The sequence below is a fragment of the Rhipicephalus sanguineus genome, chromosome 3, assembly GCF_013339695.2.
Source record: "Rhipicephalus sanguineus isolate Rsan-2018 chromosome 3, BIME_Rsan_1.4, whole genome shotgun sequence".
Lineage (NCBI taxonomy): Eukaryota > Metazoa > Arthropoda > Arachnida > Ixodida > Ixodidae > Rhipicephalus > Rhipicephalus sanguineus.
The window spans coordinates 136,558,042-136,576,349 of record NC_051178.1 but is presented as its reverse complement, the minus strand read 5'-3'; the positions used below and the strand labels follow the sequence as shown (position 1 = coordinate 136,576,349).

Here is an 18,308-nt window from a genome sequence, read left to right as displayed (position 1 = left end):
ACTCGCGTATGCCTTTCTGGGACACACACGTGAACGGACAAATAAGGGACGGTGCAGCTGGCTGTCGCGAAAGCGCGCGTCAAAGCTTCGCATGAGGCCACTGAAAACTAAGTGAAGTCCGCTCCACCATAGTGACAAGCGAAGATCGACACGGAAGCCGAAAGGCTTCGTGCCATGAGCGTAGGCAGAAATTTTTGTCTTGGGGGGGGGGAGGCTCGGCACCTCCTTGATTTGAAGTGGGGGCCGGGCAGGCAGATGTGGTCAAGTGTCATTTTGGGCTCTGTATGCCATAGCAAAAGAGAAAAATTATTTCGGCGGGGGGGGGGCTCCTGACTACACCACCGCTTCGTGCCTTTTTCTACGACTATATAGCCTTTAATCTACCGCTGCGTTAGCCGCGTACCTTCGGAGCTCGTAATCGCTATCGATGATCGCGTTGATAGCGACCGTGGTTTCGTGCGTGGCGGTTGCGGCAAACGGTAGTTCCGTTTTCAATCCGCCTGCGCTGGCTGCGCACGTGCCTTCAAAACTACGCTCTGCGTCGCCTGTATTGCTATCTATAATCGCATCTGCCGCTGTTTTGTCTGCGGCGTTTGCGGGAAGCAGCGCCACTTGGACTGGGTGGGCGTTGGACGCACGTGCACTTTCAGAGTCCCGTCAGTCTCGTCGTCACCATACATGATAGTGTCAAGAGCGACTGCGGTTTCGCCCACAGCGGTTATGGCAAATGATAACCACAGTTCTGACAGTGTGCGCACTGGCCGCGCGCGTACTTCCGAAGCTAACAGCATTCTGCTCTCGGCCGTCGCTCGACGGATTCGGTACCAAAGTTCGTATCACCCGCCGCGACGCGGAAAAGTGTTCGGAACATCCAAATATCGGCCCATTCGACACAGTGGAATTTGGCTGGGAAATTTCACGAATTCGTATCAGCCGGTTACGTTTACATCAACGCCTCCTAAATTATTGGTTTACTTGGGTTCGCAAAGAGCCTGGATCGGATTTGGTTGCAATTTTTGTCATGTCCAAATACGTCTGATATGCGGGTCTTCGGAGTTTTCAGTACACCTGCTGAATTCCGATGAGTCTTCGTGGCCTCAATGTGCCTCTTGTGTAGCATGTCGCTTTATCGCTGCAAAACCATGTTGTTATTTCTGCTGTGTAGCTACCCCTAACCGTGGTCAGCCTTAACCGTAGTCAGCTTAACCACGGTTAAGGTTGTCCGTGTGACATGGGTATAACACTCGTTCGAGTAGCGGAACTTAAAAATGGGTGCAAAAATAAGACAGGCGTGGACGTCGCTGTACTAACTGAAATTTTACTTCTATGTTGCTGCGGCGGTGCGGTCACACCAGCTCGCGGCGAGCCGCTCCTTCCAAGGTGCATTTTTGGGGGGTCACACCAATTTGCAGCAGTCTGGAGAGGGTTATGTCGGTTATGATTATGTCCCCAGAAAGCGCCGGGCAGCGTGCCGAGAATAATGATGCACGAACACATTCCTCTCGCGGCACAAAAATTTTGCCGCGCGGCAGCTTTGGAGTGTCGCGTTTTGCCGCCGGCGGTGCGCTACGCACGTTTTTCCGCTAGTGTGCTTATAGTTTGGCGCAGTTTTGGCGCAAAACAGCGGAGATGTAGCAGGATGTAGCAGCTTTCACTTCTTGGCGCAATTGGCGCAGCTATCACATCACTGATCATGTAGATGAACATGCAGTAGCTTATCGTAATTCCTGCCCCATTTTATCTTCAGCTTAAATTTTTTGACACGATAGCTCCGTAGCCACAGATACGCAAATACAGAAACGCTGCTGCCTAGTCCTGATGATGTTTTAAGATAGAATCAGGAACCTGATGCCTGTCAAATGTGTGCAGAGGAGGCAAGTGGAAGCATTTCCACTTACGCTGCCCCCATTTGTCAACCTCACTTTCCCTGTAATCCTTCCAAGTTTAATTCACAGTGTTCGAATAGAACAACAAGGAGACACTGCTGCTCCTCACCAGAGAAGATGACAATGGCCGTGAGGAGTGCATATTCAGCATTGTCCACTCGCAGCTGACACATCTTGCGGCAGAAACGAAACAGGGCATCCGCTGAATCGCCCACACTGGCACTGCGGTAGTTGTCCCTAGTGTACGGCTGGTTGTTGGCAAACACGATAGAATCCGTCTTCACATCATATTTTCGGGCACCTCTCAGCATCATCACCTCACTGGAGCAAGCCTGCAAGCAACAAAGGCAAGGCGAATGAGTGATTTTCAAGTGCCTGTCACATTGGTTCGCCCGTATATATGAGTCAAAACCTGTTTTATCAGCGAGGCCACTGTACTGCCACCGTGTAATAAGCCATCCGTTCATACCTGTGCTCCTATTGCAACCTACATTCTTTTGATATGAACTTCACGATGGAGAAAGCAGCTAAACAGTGCGAGGCGAATATCATATCATGACCCCATTTTTATTCTTCAGGGCACGTTCTCAGTTAGAAGCTGCCCAATGTAACATATGAAGAGGCCAATATGAACTTGACAATGCTTCGCAGAAGTGGTATAGCATTTCCATTGCTGGACCCACGAAGAAATCGCTGCAGAGAAGGATGGTCGATTTACAACAGCTCAGTGATTGCAATGTCTACGAGACTCGTTTTTTAGGGGAGACGGGGGGCAAGGGGTTTACTCTGTTACAACAATAACAATGTGCGATTGTGGTAACTTGAGGTACACACAGGACAATTCTATCAGGAACTGCATTTCCCTATGTACGTTTCTAACGACTCTAAGGTACGTTGCCAACTCTGCATTGCCATAAAGTAGGAAACGAAAATGCTTATAAATTGCATTAAAGAGACTGAAATGAATAGACCATTCTGATGCAACAATCAAGGACAACCCCATCTGTCCAGGCAAATAGACCTTATGTGCCTTCCAATTATGTTCAAAATGCAATTGGAAGTGAAATGAAAGTTGCACAAATATTCAAGCAAAAGGTTCCCACCTTCAGCAAAGTAATCTGATCTTCTCGTGCCAATGTGTCAAAGCCAGGGACCCGCTTGGAGAACTCCACAATGAGCTGCACTGTTAGGATGGTGATCTCTGTGATGTGTTGAAATCGCCGCTGGTTGTCTTCCTCGCTGTCTCCCAGAGGGAAAGGCTGCATGCACCAAACAATGTTGCACATTAACATCAACAGAACAAGTTAACGTGCCATCACTAGCTAAGTTATCGTACACCTCATTCTTATAAAAAGATGAAGATGTCCATCCGTACAACGGTGTTTTCAAAATGCACATGTACAGAGGTGACTGCTATTCAGTCTTGCATTGCCATAAAACTGACGAAACATAATTTATGATGTCAAGTTAGTGCGAACAATTCTAAATGAATGTCAGCTTTGCGTGCTATCAAGGTGCATTGATTACAATAAAGAAAACTGAGGTGGTTACATTGGTAATAGTACATTCAAAGTTTAGTGGGCACACGCTACACCACGATTTTGTTCCCAAAAGCTGCTAGTATTGCACATGCAACTTGTCACTGAGAGGAGAGGGTAAATATATCGTAAACCATAAAGCTGCATCAAATGCCGAATCCAGAGCAGAGTGGGACAGAATGCCCAGTTTCGCCGGCAACTGTCCCGCTTTTGCTGACTGACTGTAGCCTAATACCCCTGTCACACGGCACATGTAATTTCATTAGCAGTAAATGACATTAACTTTGAATGTCATTGCAGTCCTGAGTTCCTGGTCTACACGGGTATACAAAATGACATTCGCAATTGATGTTGATGCTTGTCGTGAGTGCAGTGTGCTTTTTGCTTCCTATTATTATCCGCTGACGAAACTGCATAGTTTGCTTCCACGCTGGCGGATAGATATTGCATAGAAAATTCCGACATCGGCACTACTTCACCCAAAAAAAAGAAAAGACATGGAGCAACTGAAAAAAGAACTGACATTTGTAAGCGTGGCCAACAGGAGGTGGTGGCGTCATATCGAAGTCTAGGGAAAAGAATATATATTTCCACAAATCGCTTTAACTTTGTGTTGTACGTCAAAAATTTGTCAGAGAAGTTAACAACAGTCGTTATTAAGAACCTTAACTTTGATTACATTTTGCTGTAACTTACCAATCTTGTAATTTTTTGTCGAGCTCCTGTCCTCGAGGTTACACACGTCATGCTTGCATGAGATCGGAAAACGCATTCAACGGGCAAATGTCATTAGCTGTTAGTTCTCATTTATGTTGTGTCTAACAAAGAAAAAAACGAGCCCTTAATATTCACCTTCTCTCCTTCATTCATAAGCTCTGAATGTCATTTTCTGTGGCCGTGTAGCAGCAAGAAAAAATGGCATTAACACCTAATCACATTCGCTGCAAATGACGTTACGTGCGCCGTGTGACAGGGGTATAAATCGGAAGGCAACTGAGCTTCTCGAAGTGCTGAATGTGAGTGGACAGAGTTTACAAAGTATATCAGTTAACGCGAATATGAACCAGTGCCAGCAACCGTGATGGTGACTGGATGCAAGTGACGGTCGGCAAGTGTGCGTCAACACTTGCATGTGAAAAATGCCACAGAGTTGGATTCAATGTGAGTAAGAGCATTACCGGTTTCTGGTACGTACAAATAGAAGTGACTATTAGCATGGGTGAGTGTTAGCACAAGTGGGCAGGAGTAAGAATGCGAGTCACTACACATGAGTGTTAGTGGCTACATACGGTAGCCTGCGATAAGACTGAAGAGTGAGTGTCAACTTATTCTTCCAACATGTCTGTGCTTCCTAAATCAATTTTTATAAGCAAGAAGCAATTATTTTTACATTGCATCGCCAGCTTTTAAGACATTTTGCTGGCCGTTGTCCAGCCCACTGACCGTGGTCTTCTTCATGTCCTCCTCAGAAGGCGACTCAAACTCCTGCTGGTAGTAGACTAGCTTGTTGATGAGGTCCTCCTGAGATGAAGTGAGAGGCTTGACACCTGGGCTCAGCACCAGAGGCTTTTTGTCCTCTTCGTGGTTGCTGTTGCTGCCCAGGGAGCTGCCTCCGCCACCTAATGGCTGGCTGCTGGGGCTCACACCACCACCCATGGACGATGGTGCCATCAGCCCCGAGGGGCTCTCTCGTGTTGTGCTGTTGGGCCGGTCCTTCTGGTGCTTCTTAGACTCTCGCTTGATGGCACACTGGTACTCCGGCACCACACCTGCGACCACCAACAAGTACACACAGCATGAATTCACACTACTCATGCCATGCGGGGGAGCACAACCTGCACCACTTCCTGTCTCATGTTCATTTTCCCACATATGCTGTCGCATACAGCCGGTCCCAACTTGAGGCTCATTATGTACTTCCATGTTCGTATTTCACGATGTTCGCGTTTCTTATGTCACCAATTTGTGCCGTTTCCATATCTTACACTGCACTTGAATGCAGTGGTAGCAAAAATGAAATGACATAACTAAAATTCGCTCTTGCGTGCTGCAACGAACATGTACGAAGCGGCTGGCCAAGCACCTGAAGTTCGCATCGATTAAACGACCCCACGATCTGCTGAGCGCAGGATGTTTTGGAAATCGTACTATGAGTCACCAAATAGCATTTCATTTTGATTAGCTGTATAAGACATTACAAAAATAGCATGTGCCAAGAAAAGAGGTTAGCCAGCAACATGCTTAAACTAAGTGATCAGTCTCCAACATCATTGGGGTAAAATGACAAGGTGAAAACTTGGAGAAAGAAGTGCAGTTACATGTCCCTCGAGCACTAGAACCTGAGGTGAACAGAGGCCGAAATTTAATGCAAGTATCCTTAACCAATAAGCAGTTAAGGAGATTACTTCATACAGCTTGACAATGCTGGTATTGTTCAGATACAAGGTTTTATTGCTGGATGTATTACAAAGAAGCCTGCTTGGTCCCTGCACTACACAGTCCCAAAGGCTCCCCGACACTGTATTTCACAACACCCGCTGTAAAAAACAATGGCCAATTCCGGAGAGGGACTCCAAAGTTCTGCAGTGACGACAAAGAATGGCCAGATGTGAGAGTATGCACACGTGTAGCTGCTCAATATGCATATCTGTTCAATGGAAAATGGAATATGTTGCAAAGCCGAATCACAGAAAAAACAAAAAAAAAAAAACGAAACATGGCTGCCATGAGAGATTACAATTAAAGGAGTACTGACAAGAAATTTAAATATTTTCGGCTTGGTGCTCTAAATAAAAACACGGTCGTCGAGAACCCTAAAAACGGTGTCGTAGTGCCTGTGAATGCACTGAATATATTTTTAATACCGCTACCTTTAAAAAGCACTTTCGGTTTCGGTATAGAGAGGGCGGCTTCGCAGTGATGTGTCAACACAGCTCTGACGTCATGGGAAGACTGCAACTCAAAAAATACTAGCACCAGCTCTGCCATTTGCTGTCAGCTGCACATGGTTCACGTAAACAATGAGTGAATTGTCGTCAATCGACTCCGACAGCAATTTCTGCGATTTAGGCTGTATGCAGGACACAGACTTCGTAAACCCAGTCAACTGTGTTGACTCATTGTGATAATGTCCATTGCAGTAAGGCTAGCTTGCAGATGCTGGGTGACGAAAACTTTAAAATCATAGTGAAACAATTTATACGTGTTGTCTGACTCTGGTGTGTGGAGAATGTTGATAGCGCATATCACAGAAACGAAAAATGTCCCTTTTGGGGTGCCTCAAAATCGTGTCAGTACTCCTTTAAACAACAGCTCAGCAGTAATTAAGTTTTCGCGATCATCAAGGGCTCAGAAATGCAGCCACGATGGTTACAACTCGGAGTCAACGAACCAATAATTGGTGCAAACACTACAAAAAAGGCATTCAATTTACTTCCGATGGATACTGCACAAGACACGCTCTCAATAAATCGTATACTTAAGCAGCTCTGACACATTCACAGCAAGGCTCACGCTGTGCCTCCATCCATGTAACCTCAAGAGTCTAAATATCTAGCAAAAAGAGCAGGGATGTCATGGGCAATCGAGCAAGCACTCACATTCTGGTCGCATTCCAACACTGAGGCACTTCTTGAGACGGCACTCCTGGCACTTGCGCCGCATGTACATGTCGATGTCGCAGTTATTGCCGTACTTGCACTGATAGACCGCATTCTTTGTGATGCTGCGCCTGAAGAAGCCCTTGCAACCTTCACACGTAAGTGCGTTGTAATGGTAGCCTGATGCCCTGTCGCCGCAGACCAGACATAGCTCCTCCTGTTGCCTGGGCGCGGGACCCTTCTTCTTCTTGGGGTCCCCGAAGCTGTCCACAAAGTAGCCATTCATGCCACCACCCCCACTGCTAGGGCTCATCTCTTCTTTGCCTGCAAAGGACAATGGCAATGCAAAAACAATAAGCACTAGCATCAGAAACTGTGGGTGACAAGACTAGGGTCACAGTTGCTTTCAAGCCCCATTGCATTGTGCCTGCTTACACATGTATTCGCACAATGCTTGCACTTGGAACAACAGAAACTTCAGCTAGTTAATAGGGGCTCATCATGAAAGTAAGGCATGCAAACAGACAGGCACAAGAGAAAAGAACCAGACAACACAAATGCTGTTTGTGTTGTCTTAGTTCTCGTCTCTTGTGTCCACGTTTGCATGTCTTACTTACCCTCTTTTGCGTGGTGTTGCATTTGTAATGAATGTGCATGACGATTTTCTCAATCTGATATTTATATTGGTAAAGCTCTGGGACATCAGAGAGATACACTGTCCAGGAGCACAAATAACACGTGCCCTATGATGAAAAATAAGTAAATTCTAACAAAGAAGGCACGAAATGTACTCTCTACCCATCTGGGCCAACAGCGATAACAGCTATCTATTAATCATCGCGTCATGGCTAGATGGCAAGGAATTTAAGCAATATCAATTTCTTTGCCAATATGATCCTGATCTTCAGACAAAAGTGAGAATGTCTGATGATAATATACACAGGAGTGCACACGGGGGGGCATGGGGGCGGCCGCCCCCGCTGGTCACCTAAAAAGAGGGGGGCACAAAGTCTGCCCTATACATTGACTTAATAGGGAGGGGAGGCACTGCAATATACCTTCGCCCCCCTTGAAGGGGAACCCTGTGCACGCCTATGATAATATAAATTTAAAATTCCATGACAAACTATGCCTGTCGAAACGCCTGCAATAAGAGAACTGCGCATGGTCCAGCAGCGCATTGTGTCACAAGCCAGTATTGTGCGATGGAAAAGTGTCTGTCAGTCAATGTCAGCCAGCTTTCATGGATAGTTTGACATCTACGCTATTCTATTACAGGGGTATGTACTCTACAGTGTTCATATTACAACAAAAACTGCTTTTAAGTGCGGGTGTCATATACATTGTACACAGTTAGATCCGTGCAAACAACAAAAAAGGCAAAAGAATCGCCATGCATTGCAATGCACACAAACAAAGGTAGAATGTATATACACATACAGTAATCATAAAAATATAGTAGGTAAGGTGACATACAGTAAATACAGCAGGTATGGTTACATCAAAATAAAACGACATACGTATTGATCATTTGCTCTATTAGTTCAGCACTATGTAACCATGTCAATGGAAGGGCATTCCACTCGTTTATCGTACGAGGGAAAAATGAAAATTTAAAGCATTGGTTCTGGTGCTGCAGGCGTAAGACACTCGGCATGACGATGCCTCGGTTCTCCGGTTAAGGGGGTGATATGTATTCATCTGGATTTAAAGCTATTTTTCTGTTTTTTAGCTGAAAAAGAAACTTCAGTCTCTGTATCTTACGCCGTAGCTGCAATGTTAGGATACCTGTTCACACATTAAAAGTGTTGGAGAGTCAGTTTTCCGATACTTTGAAGACTGAATTGAATATTCTTCTTTTTTTTTTATTCCAAAAGAAAGTGAAATATAATTTTACAGGCTTTATTCTTACATAGTTCAACAGAGCATGCAATACCACTCGACATCAAGACAACTTCGGAGTAAAACTTATGTGTTGGGCATGTCAGTAAACGAACTTGGATAACTGTGTTCCCTTTTTGCAATATGTCCCTGTGTGCCAGTGATAAAATGCCACCCAACTAAGGAGCTTGTAAGTGACTCAAAACAACCATTTTCGGCTTTCCAGTGAATCGTCACGTTACAGTAATGGGGCAAGGAAACAGCGACTTTCTTCTATGTATGTTAGTGCGTGCGTTCGTGTGGGCGCGCATGTATATACACACACGCGCGCGCATACATACACGCACACATACCTACAAAATATAATTGATCTAGTGGAAGGGGAAGTGGCTGTCTTGAACCCCCCAAACCACCCGACTCGCTACACCACTGCTCGACAGCTAGTGAAGCCGAGCCGTATTGTATTTGCGGCCCATGTGACAGGGCGGAGGAATCGCTGCGTCGCAACGCTGGCCATTAAAGGCGCCGTCAAGTATGGCGGCACGGCATGGGATGGTCTATAAACAGAGACGGCTCGTCAAAGGCCTCAAATGACAGCGAAACGACGTAGACGACTGCCGACTGGAAATGAGCCCCGTCACTGAAAAACAGCCTAGTCTCGTTCCGATTTCATGGCTGCAGGAATGCGAACGAGAGGGGGAAAAGGAGGCGGGAGGGGAGGGTTTGAAGGGAAAGTACGAGTTGCAACCCCTGTTACCTAAACTGGCTTCGGCGACTGTGTCATCGAATGCCGGCATGTTCCGTTACAGCCAGAGCAGGTGGCCACTTTCCATCGCACAGAGCGAACGGCCGCCCATCAGTCTCCGCTGCACACGGCACCCACTGGGCCACTGTGCCGCGGCTGCTGCGCCTGTTGCGGCTGCACGACCGGCACGTCACCTCCGTTGTGCCACCACGTGTGAAGCCCGCAGCAAAAGCAGCTTTCACGTTCGTGCGTACGTTTACCCGAGACCCGTGAATATACGAAAGCTAGCGCTTACAACTGCAGCTAACCAGGAAGTGTATCTCAGTTACGCCGGTATTTGGCACGCTTCACAGGTAACGAGAAACGGCGGTGTGGCTGGCAGTCGTGTACGGAGCACGTGGCGTCCTTTTCCGCTCTGCCGGTGTTTCAGTCAAGGTACTGCCGCCGCATAGGCGACTGCGTAACCACATCGCAAAACGGCGAGTGAAATGGAAGCGCAATACGAGAGACCCACATACAACGAAGACCCAGCGAACCTACGTGAGCACTTTCATCGAGCGCTCGTTTTCCTGTTTGCGTACTTTTACGCGCACAGGACAAAGAGCCGATGGCGCCGCGAATGGGTGGAATCCTAACTCGCCTTGGCAACGGCGCCTCCTCCTCGGAGGCTATGCCCCGATACAGAGCTACAGTGCAGTCGAATACAACATATGAACTCCACATAGGCCCCTCCCAAGTGACCGAAGCGCGGCAGCCGATCGCCTCCGCGACTAAACAAATAGTCCCGCTTATGCACTCGGCAATGTTCTCCGAAGGCGGGGCCACCGGCCGTCCGGCTCATGACGTCAGTCTGGAGTGCTCGCCTTGTGTGCATCCGCCTTTGAGGAGGAAATGCCGCTGACTTCTGGAGTTGCGTTTGATATAGAATTGTAGTGAATAGAGTCGAGTGAAGATGCACCGATATATACCCATTCAAAGGTTCAATGAGCCACGCAAGGTAACATACTAAGGTATCGAGCTATATATACCTATTCCGAAAAGAACATCGCTCAAGTTGCATGCTACTTCCAAGAGAAACGAATATAAGCCAACGCAACGGAATAACGACATGCGCACAGTTCGTCCCAATGGAAAACAAGGTGACGACCTATAAGCCCGAGAGAGCCGCGACGAGGGGCTTTAGTAACGACCACAGGTATATTCGCAATGCCCATAGACTGTCGCGCCACCGAGCGGAATTCAGGAGCGTCCTCTCGAGGAGGGTTAGTAGACGACAAAATGGCGGCACTATGCAGTCGCTCCCTTGTTCGGCTGTGCTAGCCTCAGTGTTAACGCGTTGGCAAGAAAGGAACACTACGACTTTGCATGTTCCCTGCATCAGTGAACAAACCGGGCCCTCCGTGAAACGAGAAATCTGATTCGTTCTTGCGAGACGCAAAGTTTTCGTGAAAATACGTGGCAACTCGCGCTTTCAATGCTAGCCCACAGTGTACACATACTATCAGCTTCGCGAGGCTTTCTGTAGCCACGTAGGTAAGTTAAATGTTATCTTTGAAGTTGAAGCTCACCCTGTTTTACTTGCATATATAATTGGTCAGTGTTTCTTGTAGTGCATGAGTCCCATAACACTGTACGCGGGAGGGAGGTCGCGCGGGCTCGCGATGTGCTCATGTATAACTGAGCGATCTCAAGTTGGCGATACATTAAAATAGGGCCTCTATCCTTTGTCAGCAAAGCGCTGTTACGAATCGTGCGAGCGACGTTTCAATTATTCGAGGAAGCGTCTGCTCGACGCCTTTCGTGAAGCGAACGCTTTCCATCCACGCCGTCCTTCGCCAGTGTGTTGGGTTTTATAGCCACCGCTGCGCCGCTTGTTTTTGTACGTTTGTTGATAGGTGGCAGCACACTGCAAGCGATTTGCTTGTTGACCGGTCTGAGAGCAAAACCATGGCAAAACGTTCTCCGCGCCCAGACGTCTCTCTAATTGTAAACGTGGTGACGCGGAGTGGTCGAAGTCGTTCGGCGGAGGAAATTCTTCAGATTGCTTTCAGCAGTGATGTTGAAAGAAACCATCTTGACGACGAGGATTTTTCACTGGACGTAGAAGACTGTGAAAGCACCGAGAGTGATAGCGACGATGAACCACCAGCTGCTAACTTACGACGAGCGAGTTGCACTTCACGTCCCCTCGTGCGTTAATGTTCTTTCACGCTCGTAACTCGTAAGTCACTTTGTATTTAATGTATAATATCCTTGAGCGAGATCAAAATAAAAACATAGTTCCTCTTGCGCATTGCAATTATCACAATTATTGTGGATATTATGGAGCGCCGCATGCCGCCAACACGCTCGAGCTCGACCAGCAAAGCGAAATGGTTAGAGCGTTGGAACGTGCAGTCACAGCCACAATCCACGCCTCTCGGCGAACTTTTTCGACGTTGCGAAAAGCATACGCGCGCATTCTTTTCGATATTCATGTTTCGATCGTGCTGATCGAACCTGCAACATGCGAGTGAAGTACACACGGCTAGAGTCTCAGCATGGCTGTGACACAAGCGCTACTGAATGGCATGTTAAATGCTTGTGTTCCGTTGAAGACGTAACTCTGCGTTTCCGACTGCGCAAGTAATGACGAAGGGGTATTATCACAGAGCACTTTTATGTTTGCAAGCCATCATCACGCGCAGCAGCGATGGCGCTACTCGCTGGCGGCCTACTACTGCGGCAAATCCGTCAGGCAGGCTCGGTACGTACTACCTCGGAGTGCCGTTGAGCTCATACGTCAATTCTAGTTCATACAGGTTTATGTAGCACGCACAGGATTTCGCAAAGCATCGTTATGCACGGTAACGGAGCTGAAATATAACCTTTCACTTCGCAGCAAATAATAAGGTGGCCAGTACTTAGCACTTTCCATGATTTGGGAAAAGTATTTTAGTCTCATATCCATTTCAGCGCAGCTCATGACTTCATCCTGTGAAAGTGGCATGGTCCATACGTCCGCACGTCCTATCTGTTCCTATGCTAACAAACGGGTTGACCCTCCTCCTGGCGCCATCTTGAAAAGCACGGCGCGCCACCTATAGCTCGTGGGCATTGCGAATACTACAACCGCTACAACCTGCAATTCGCGCGGGAGCCGCGCGCGTGCGCTCTTGACCTTCGGTGCGCGCTTGACTGTGAAGCCCACGACTAGTGCAGCAAGCACCGTCCAGCACGCAGGTGCACAGGCTTCGTGCGAGGCAAAAGGCCTCACTACCAACCAGCCAAGAGAGCGGCGGTGGCGGCAACCCGGCCGCCCACACGCTCGCCCACTCGTGGGCACGGCTCGCGTCACGATCGTAGGGCTATGACGCAAGCGCGGGCCCAATCTGCAGAGGAACGACGGCAGCCGGATACGTCGTCGTAAAAGAACGAAAGCTTTTCGATACACCCACACGCGTGTACGAATGACGTCGACGCTGTAAAGGCCACCGCTCTCTTCTGCAGACGATTCGCATTCCTACGAATTTTGAGGAGGCCACACAGCCTCTTGTGATTGTCCTGGTTACCGTAACTCTTGTTACGGTAACCAGAACCCAAGGCTTCACCCCCAGGGCTTTACCCCTTAACCTCACCCCGGGGGGTGAGGCCTGCGCATTGTGCCTAGATAAGGTTTATGCGCAGGACATGCATGCATTTGGCACTTGCATGCACAGAGAATGAACCTCTCTGCTCTACCAGCGTTCTCTCTCTGCTGTGTGCGTGAACTTCGAAGCATCACGCTAAGCCTTGAGTCGATTTCTAACTGAGAGGCGAACAACTATAGACAGCGATCCGAAACTAGTTTTTCATGGATGCCGGTGTGAGCCCTCCTAAGCGAAGTTACAGCACACGTGTATGCGGCCACAGTGGCCGCATTCCTATGGGGGCGAAATGCAAAGAGCATCTGTGTGCGACCACACGTATACTACAAGTAACGACCACAGGTAGTACAACCTGCAATTCGTTACAACCTTTAGTTTAATTCAACGTTACAACCTTTAGTAACCTTCGATTACAACCTTAGATTTAAGCGCACGTTGAAGAACCCCAGGAGTGCCCCCCCCATCACGGCGTGCCTCATCTCAATCATATCGTGGTTTTGGCATGTAAAACCGCAGCAACTGTTGTTAGTGGTACACAGGCCCTGTGTTATCTATAAAGTGGCAGCCAGATCCCGTGTAGCCACAGTGTAGCCGCTCAGTCGATTGCAGCAAGACTGGATCCCACGAGGCCTGCTCAAACAACAATAGCAGTGACCTTTACATTTTTATCCTGGCGGCAGATTCGCAAGACGTGTTTGGAGTAGACAATGGCGTTTAATGAGTTGCAGCCTAGAAGCAGTCACGAACATTCCAGCGATTAGCTTTGCGTTTCATTAATTATAATAAGGGAATGGTTTGCAATTTGATTCGTGACGTGCAAGTCGGGTACCGGGTGTACGTGTTTTATTTTCTCCTTCGGTATCTTTTCAAACTAACGCGAGCGTAATAAAACATTTTCGTCGGCTTTTCTTCTCTCACAATACATACACACACAGCACTACACTCACTCAATCACTCTTGGTATTTTAATATTTGTCACCCGATATGCTGCGAAGTGACGCCAGCAGTTTCAGAAAAGGCCGCGCGCTCGTCGCAGCCAGACCGTTTACGAGCGGGGTCGCGCCCTTCAAGTTATCGCTGCAACAGTCGTGAATAATTCAGGGCCCTAGTGCTGTCAACAAACCCTTGTCGGCATTCCTGCATTATTACGCTGAGAAACCGTCCGACTTCCAAAGCCGCAGGCGGCGATCACACGCGCGCCTGCGACGTCTCCAGCACTTTCTATTCCCACGCGGGACGGCCCGCGCAAAGTGAGCGCGTACTGATGCGAGCTCGCATTACCCGTGCCCCAATCCTCGCATCTCGGTCGACGACACAGTCGCCAGATTCCGTATACAAAAAAAAAAAGATAAGAAAGAAAGAGAACGGTCACGAAATTCCTAAATGTAGCCAAGAAAGAAAGCGGCCAAGCTGCGAAAAAACGAAACCTTGGGCATGTACGCATTATATGACCGATCTTCGCTGGCAGAAAAAAACAAAACCAATTCCGTATTCAATGCGAGAGGTATTAAAATTTAAAACGGTCATTTGGCTCTTGGGATCGACACATACAATCGAATGAGAAGAAAAAAGAAGTTGGCTTTCGCCTACGAGTCGTCTTAGGCGAAAGCATACGGTATTCTGTGACTTCGTTGGTGGCACGACCACGCAGTGACACTCTTTGCTATATATCTTCCGGACCACCCTGTCTAGCGCTGGTGCGAGTTGTCCGAAAACCCAGATAAAAGTTAAAAAAAAAACGTACATAAAATGGGTGGAATGGGTTAAGGTAATGGTTGTATTTGATAGAGTGGACATTAAGGTATATGTCTTAAGTTAAAATTGCAGTCGTATAATTAGTAGAAATCAGTGTACACAGTAATTTCTTTTTTTGTTGTTGTTGATCTCGTTTTCATAGTTATCCATTTATGTAAGCATATGTTACCCTGTGTATTACCCCCTGCAATAATGCCTTCGGGCGCTGCAGGTACTTTAAATAAATAAATAAATAAAAGTTACATCTCAGAAACCTATCGGATGAGGGAGGGGGGGGGGGTGCTCGTTGAGGCACCAGTCGGATCAGATCTCAACCACGCGCTCTTCTTTCTGCGTGGCTTCGGTCGCGCGCGAAACACGAACGATGGAACCTGCGCGAGTGCCATTCCTAGGCATTCTTGCATTAGGGTCGCTTTAGGAACTTCTTGATCAGCTTTTACAACGATGACGTAACATACAATATCGACGTGTAACTTCTGTTAGAAGACACTCTTTATTTTCCTGGCAGGTGGCACATATGCCACCAACCAAAAAGTAGGCAGAAATGGCTGCCCTAGAAGCGAGCGCATCTGCGGACTAAGGAATCGCTCGCGCAGACATGTCCGTCCATCTCTCCGCGCCGCGACAGGACCGGTCGGTCGCTGGATCGCCCTTAGATCAGCCGCCTCACTGCCTTTCCTCTCGTGGCATTCCTTTCGCTTGCTCGTCTTCTTCTAACGTACACACACACACACACAAACTAAACATACTGGTTACGGATGCGCTCGACTCGGGAAAATCCCGACAGGCAGGTGGTGTGGTGTGGTCGCGGCATCTGTCTTGACAGGCAGAAAATGGACGACGAGCAGTCAGGTCGCTCCAGCCGCGCACGGAAGGGCCTGCCGAGTGCGCAGTGCACCTTTCGCACGGGTAAACCCCCTTCTCGTTTCTCCTTCGCTTCTAATATATTTTTTTTTTAATATCAATTTCGCCACTTTCCGCGATTCGCCCGGCGCGGCTTTCCGCTCCGCACACCCCCACATACATCGCCATGCACAGACGCCCTGCGGAGCGATTACAGAGGGCTTGCAGCAGCCATGCGGCTGGCTCCACGCTTCCGCGATTGCCGGGACGTCAATTATAAGGTCGGAAGGGCCTTGGCGAGCGCTCGCGTGCCTATGCGACCAAAAAGGGGAGGGCCCGTCGGCGCTCGTCGTCACAGTGGTGTGTAGCGGCGGTGCTACTCAGAAAAACGCGGGAGGGTCAAATACTTGCGCGAGAACGGGGGGCGAAATTCGTTGAATCGTCTTCCTAAAAAAAACAAGAGATTTGACAGCTAAGCATTCATGCCGAAATGACTTCGCGGAGAACACAGCCCGTACAGTCTATGAAAAAACTTGAGACACATTCCGAGAGCAACAGGATGTGTCCCCAGGTCTGTGTCGCGGGGAGAGCCGCTAAAACAAACGTGGAGGAACGATACCCACCCCCCTCTATAACTCCGGGGTGCAAGCACGCGAACCGAAGTTCACTGTGGCCACGAGCCAAGTGACATCGGTAACTTTTGACGAAGATAGCACGTTTCTTTCTTTCCGTTAGTACAACTTCCACGAAAACTGCGCAGCGATGGAATATACTATACAACGATGCTCGCCCGGGGACCGACGGGAACGAGACGCGAAGCAGCAAGCTCGCCGAACTCGATCCTATCTGGCGCTGCCCCGCGCGCTGCTGCCGCTTCGGTGTGTATTGCACGCCAACCGTGAAACATGGCAGGCACCCTACTCGCCCGTGAGAGATCAACCACGAGACAGCGGCAGCACTTGAGTTGACAGCGTCGTGAGGGCGGTGCGTCCGCTTGTCAACCCTTGACACGGCCGCTGCACGGACTCTCACTCTCCGACTCGTTCTTTCTCGAGACCCCCGCGTGCGAAGCCGTGGCAGATGAGCCCGCGTGTGCCCTTGAGCCGAGAAGTCCTTGGCCACGCAAAACAGGGCCGGGCGGTCCGCGGCGGGCAAGCGGAAAGTTTCAAGGGCGGCAGACGCGCCCCGCTCGCTTGCTGCCAAACAATGAAGCCATTCTTCTGCTGCCCGCCGCCGCACCACGCAGGTTCGCGAGCCGGTCACGCAACTTTGCTGCCGTCACCGGCAACCCGGCTGCCACGTTTACCATACCCCGCACGATCGACCATAGCGCACTCAACACCGCGCTGCGCGACCATATCGTTGAGTGTTGCCAAAGCCAGCGGTCACCTAAATTGGAAGCGGAAGCTGCCCGCTGCGCCTATCGTCGGACGACGACAAGGACATCGCTCCAGTTCATCGGGAAGAGAGCGAGGCGCGGATTGCGCAGGAAAGTAAAAAGCAGTAGAAACGTTTCGTTATCGCACGAACGCGGGAGATCGAACGGAAACTCGGCGCGCGGTTAGCGAAAGGCAACCGGCCGGCTATGCGACAGAGTTGCGACTCCCGCGTTCCTTGCGCTCGCTGCGGCAGCGCTTCCTTACACGTTTCCCAACGCGACGCATTTCGCACGCGTCTCACGAAGCCGGCACACACCGAGCACGGCCTTGCGCGAGCGCTTGGACGGCCGCGCTGCCGCTTCTTTCTGACTCCACGCAACCAACCGCGTTGCGCGCCATGAATAATTAAAAGGAGCACCCGCTGCCGCCTTTCTCTCTCTACTCGATGAGCAAGCGGAAAAACAAACAAAAAAAAACTGGACCGGGAGCGAGCGACAACTTCGTTTATAATGGAGCTCCTTTCAAACGCCTCGTTAAAGGTCGAGGAGGGTGGACAAGCTGGCCGCTTCTTACGTAAGCGGGAAGATGCGGGGCGATGTTATATAGGGCGCGAAGAAAGCGCCTCGACGCCCGACTATTCGGAACAGCAGAAGTAGAAAAAGACAGCACCGGTGAAAAACAGCTCACTGGCGAAAGAGAAAGTGACTCGAGCCGATAACGAAAGTGCATATTTAGGCGTACGTTCAAAGGCCAGGGTTAATCGAGATCACCGAACGGTCACAGCGTGCAGCACAACACACCATGCGCACCCACGAAGATGAGATCTAAGATGCGGGAAAAAAAAAGAAAACGGAAAGCGCGACACTCGCGAGGGCGTTGGAGACGGTGCTTTTGAAGTTCAGATCCCCTACGCGAAAGAAATGGCGGGACAACGCGTGGCTTAATCTTCGTATTCGGACGGCCAGATCTGCGAGAAGGGGACGCAAATGTCGCCCCTCAATGGCAAAGCCGACCCGGCGTGTTCAATTATTCATAAAGCGAGTCACTCATCCGTGG

At 49.1% G+C, this 18,308-nt stretch overlaps 1 protein-coding gene across 1 annotated transcript in view; it reads right to left on the bottom strand.

Moving 5' to 3' along the window:
* LOC119387236 (ecdysone receptor-like) overlaps window positions 1–18,308 on the bottom strand; it is a 183,508-nt gene that overhangs the window by 1,723 nt on the left and 163,477 nt on the right. Inside the window, 4 exon segments of the mRNA XM_049413449.1 lie at window positions 1,996–2,218; window positions 2,990–3,145; window positions 4,868–5,193; window positions 7,024–7,347. Of these exon segments, the coding sequence (XP_049269406.1) occupies window positions 1,996–2,218; window positions 2,990–3,145; window positions 4,868–5,193; window positions 7,024–7,347 (1,029 nt within the window).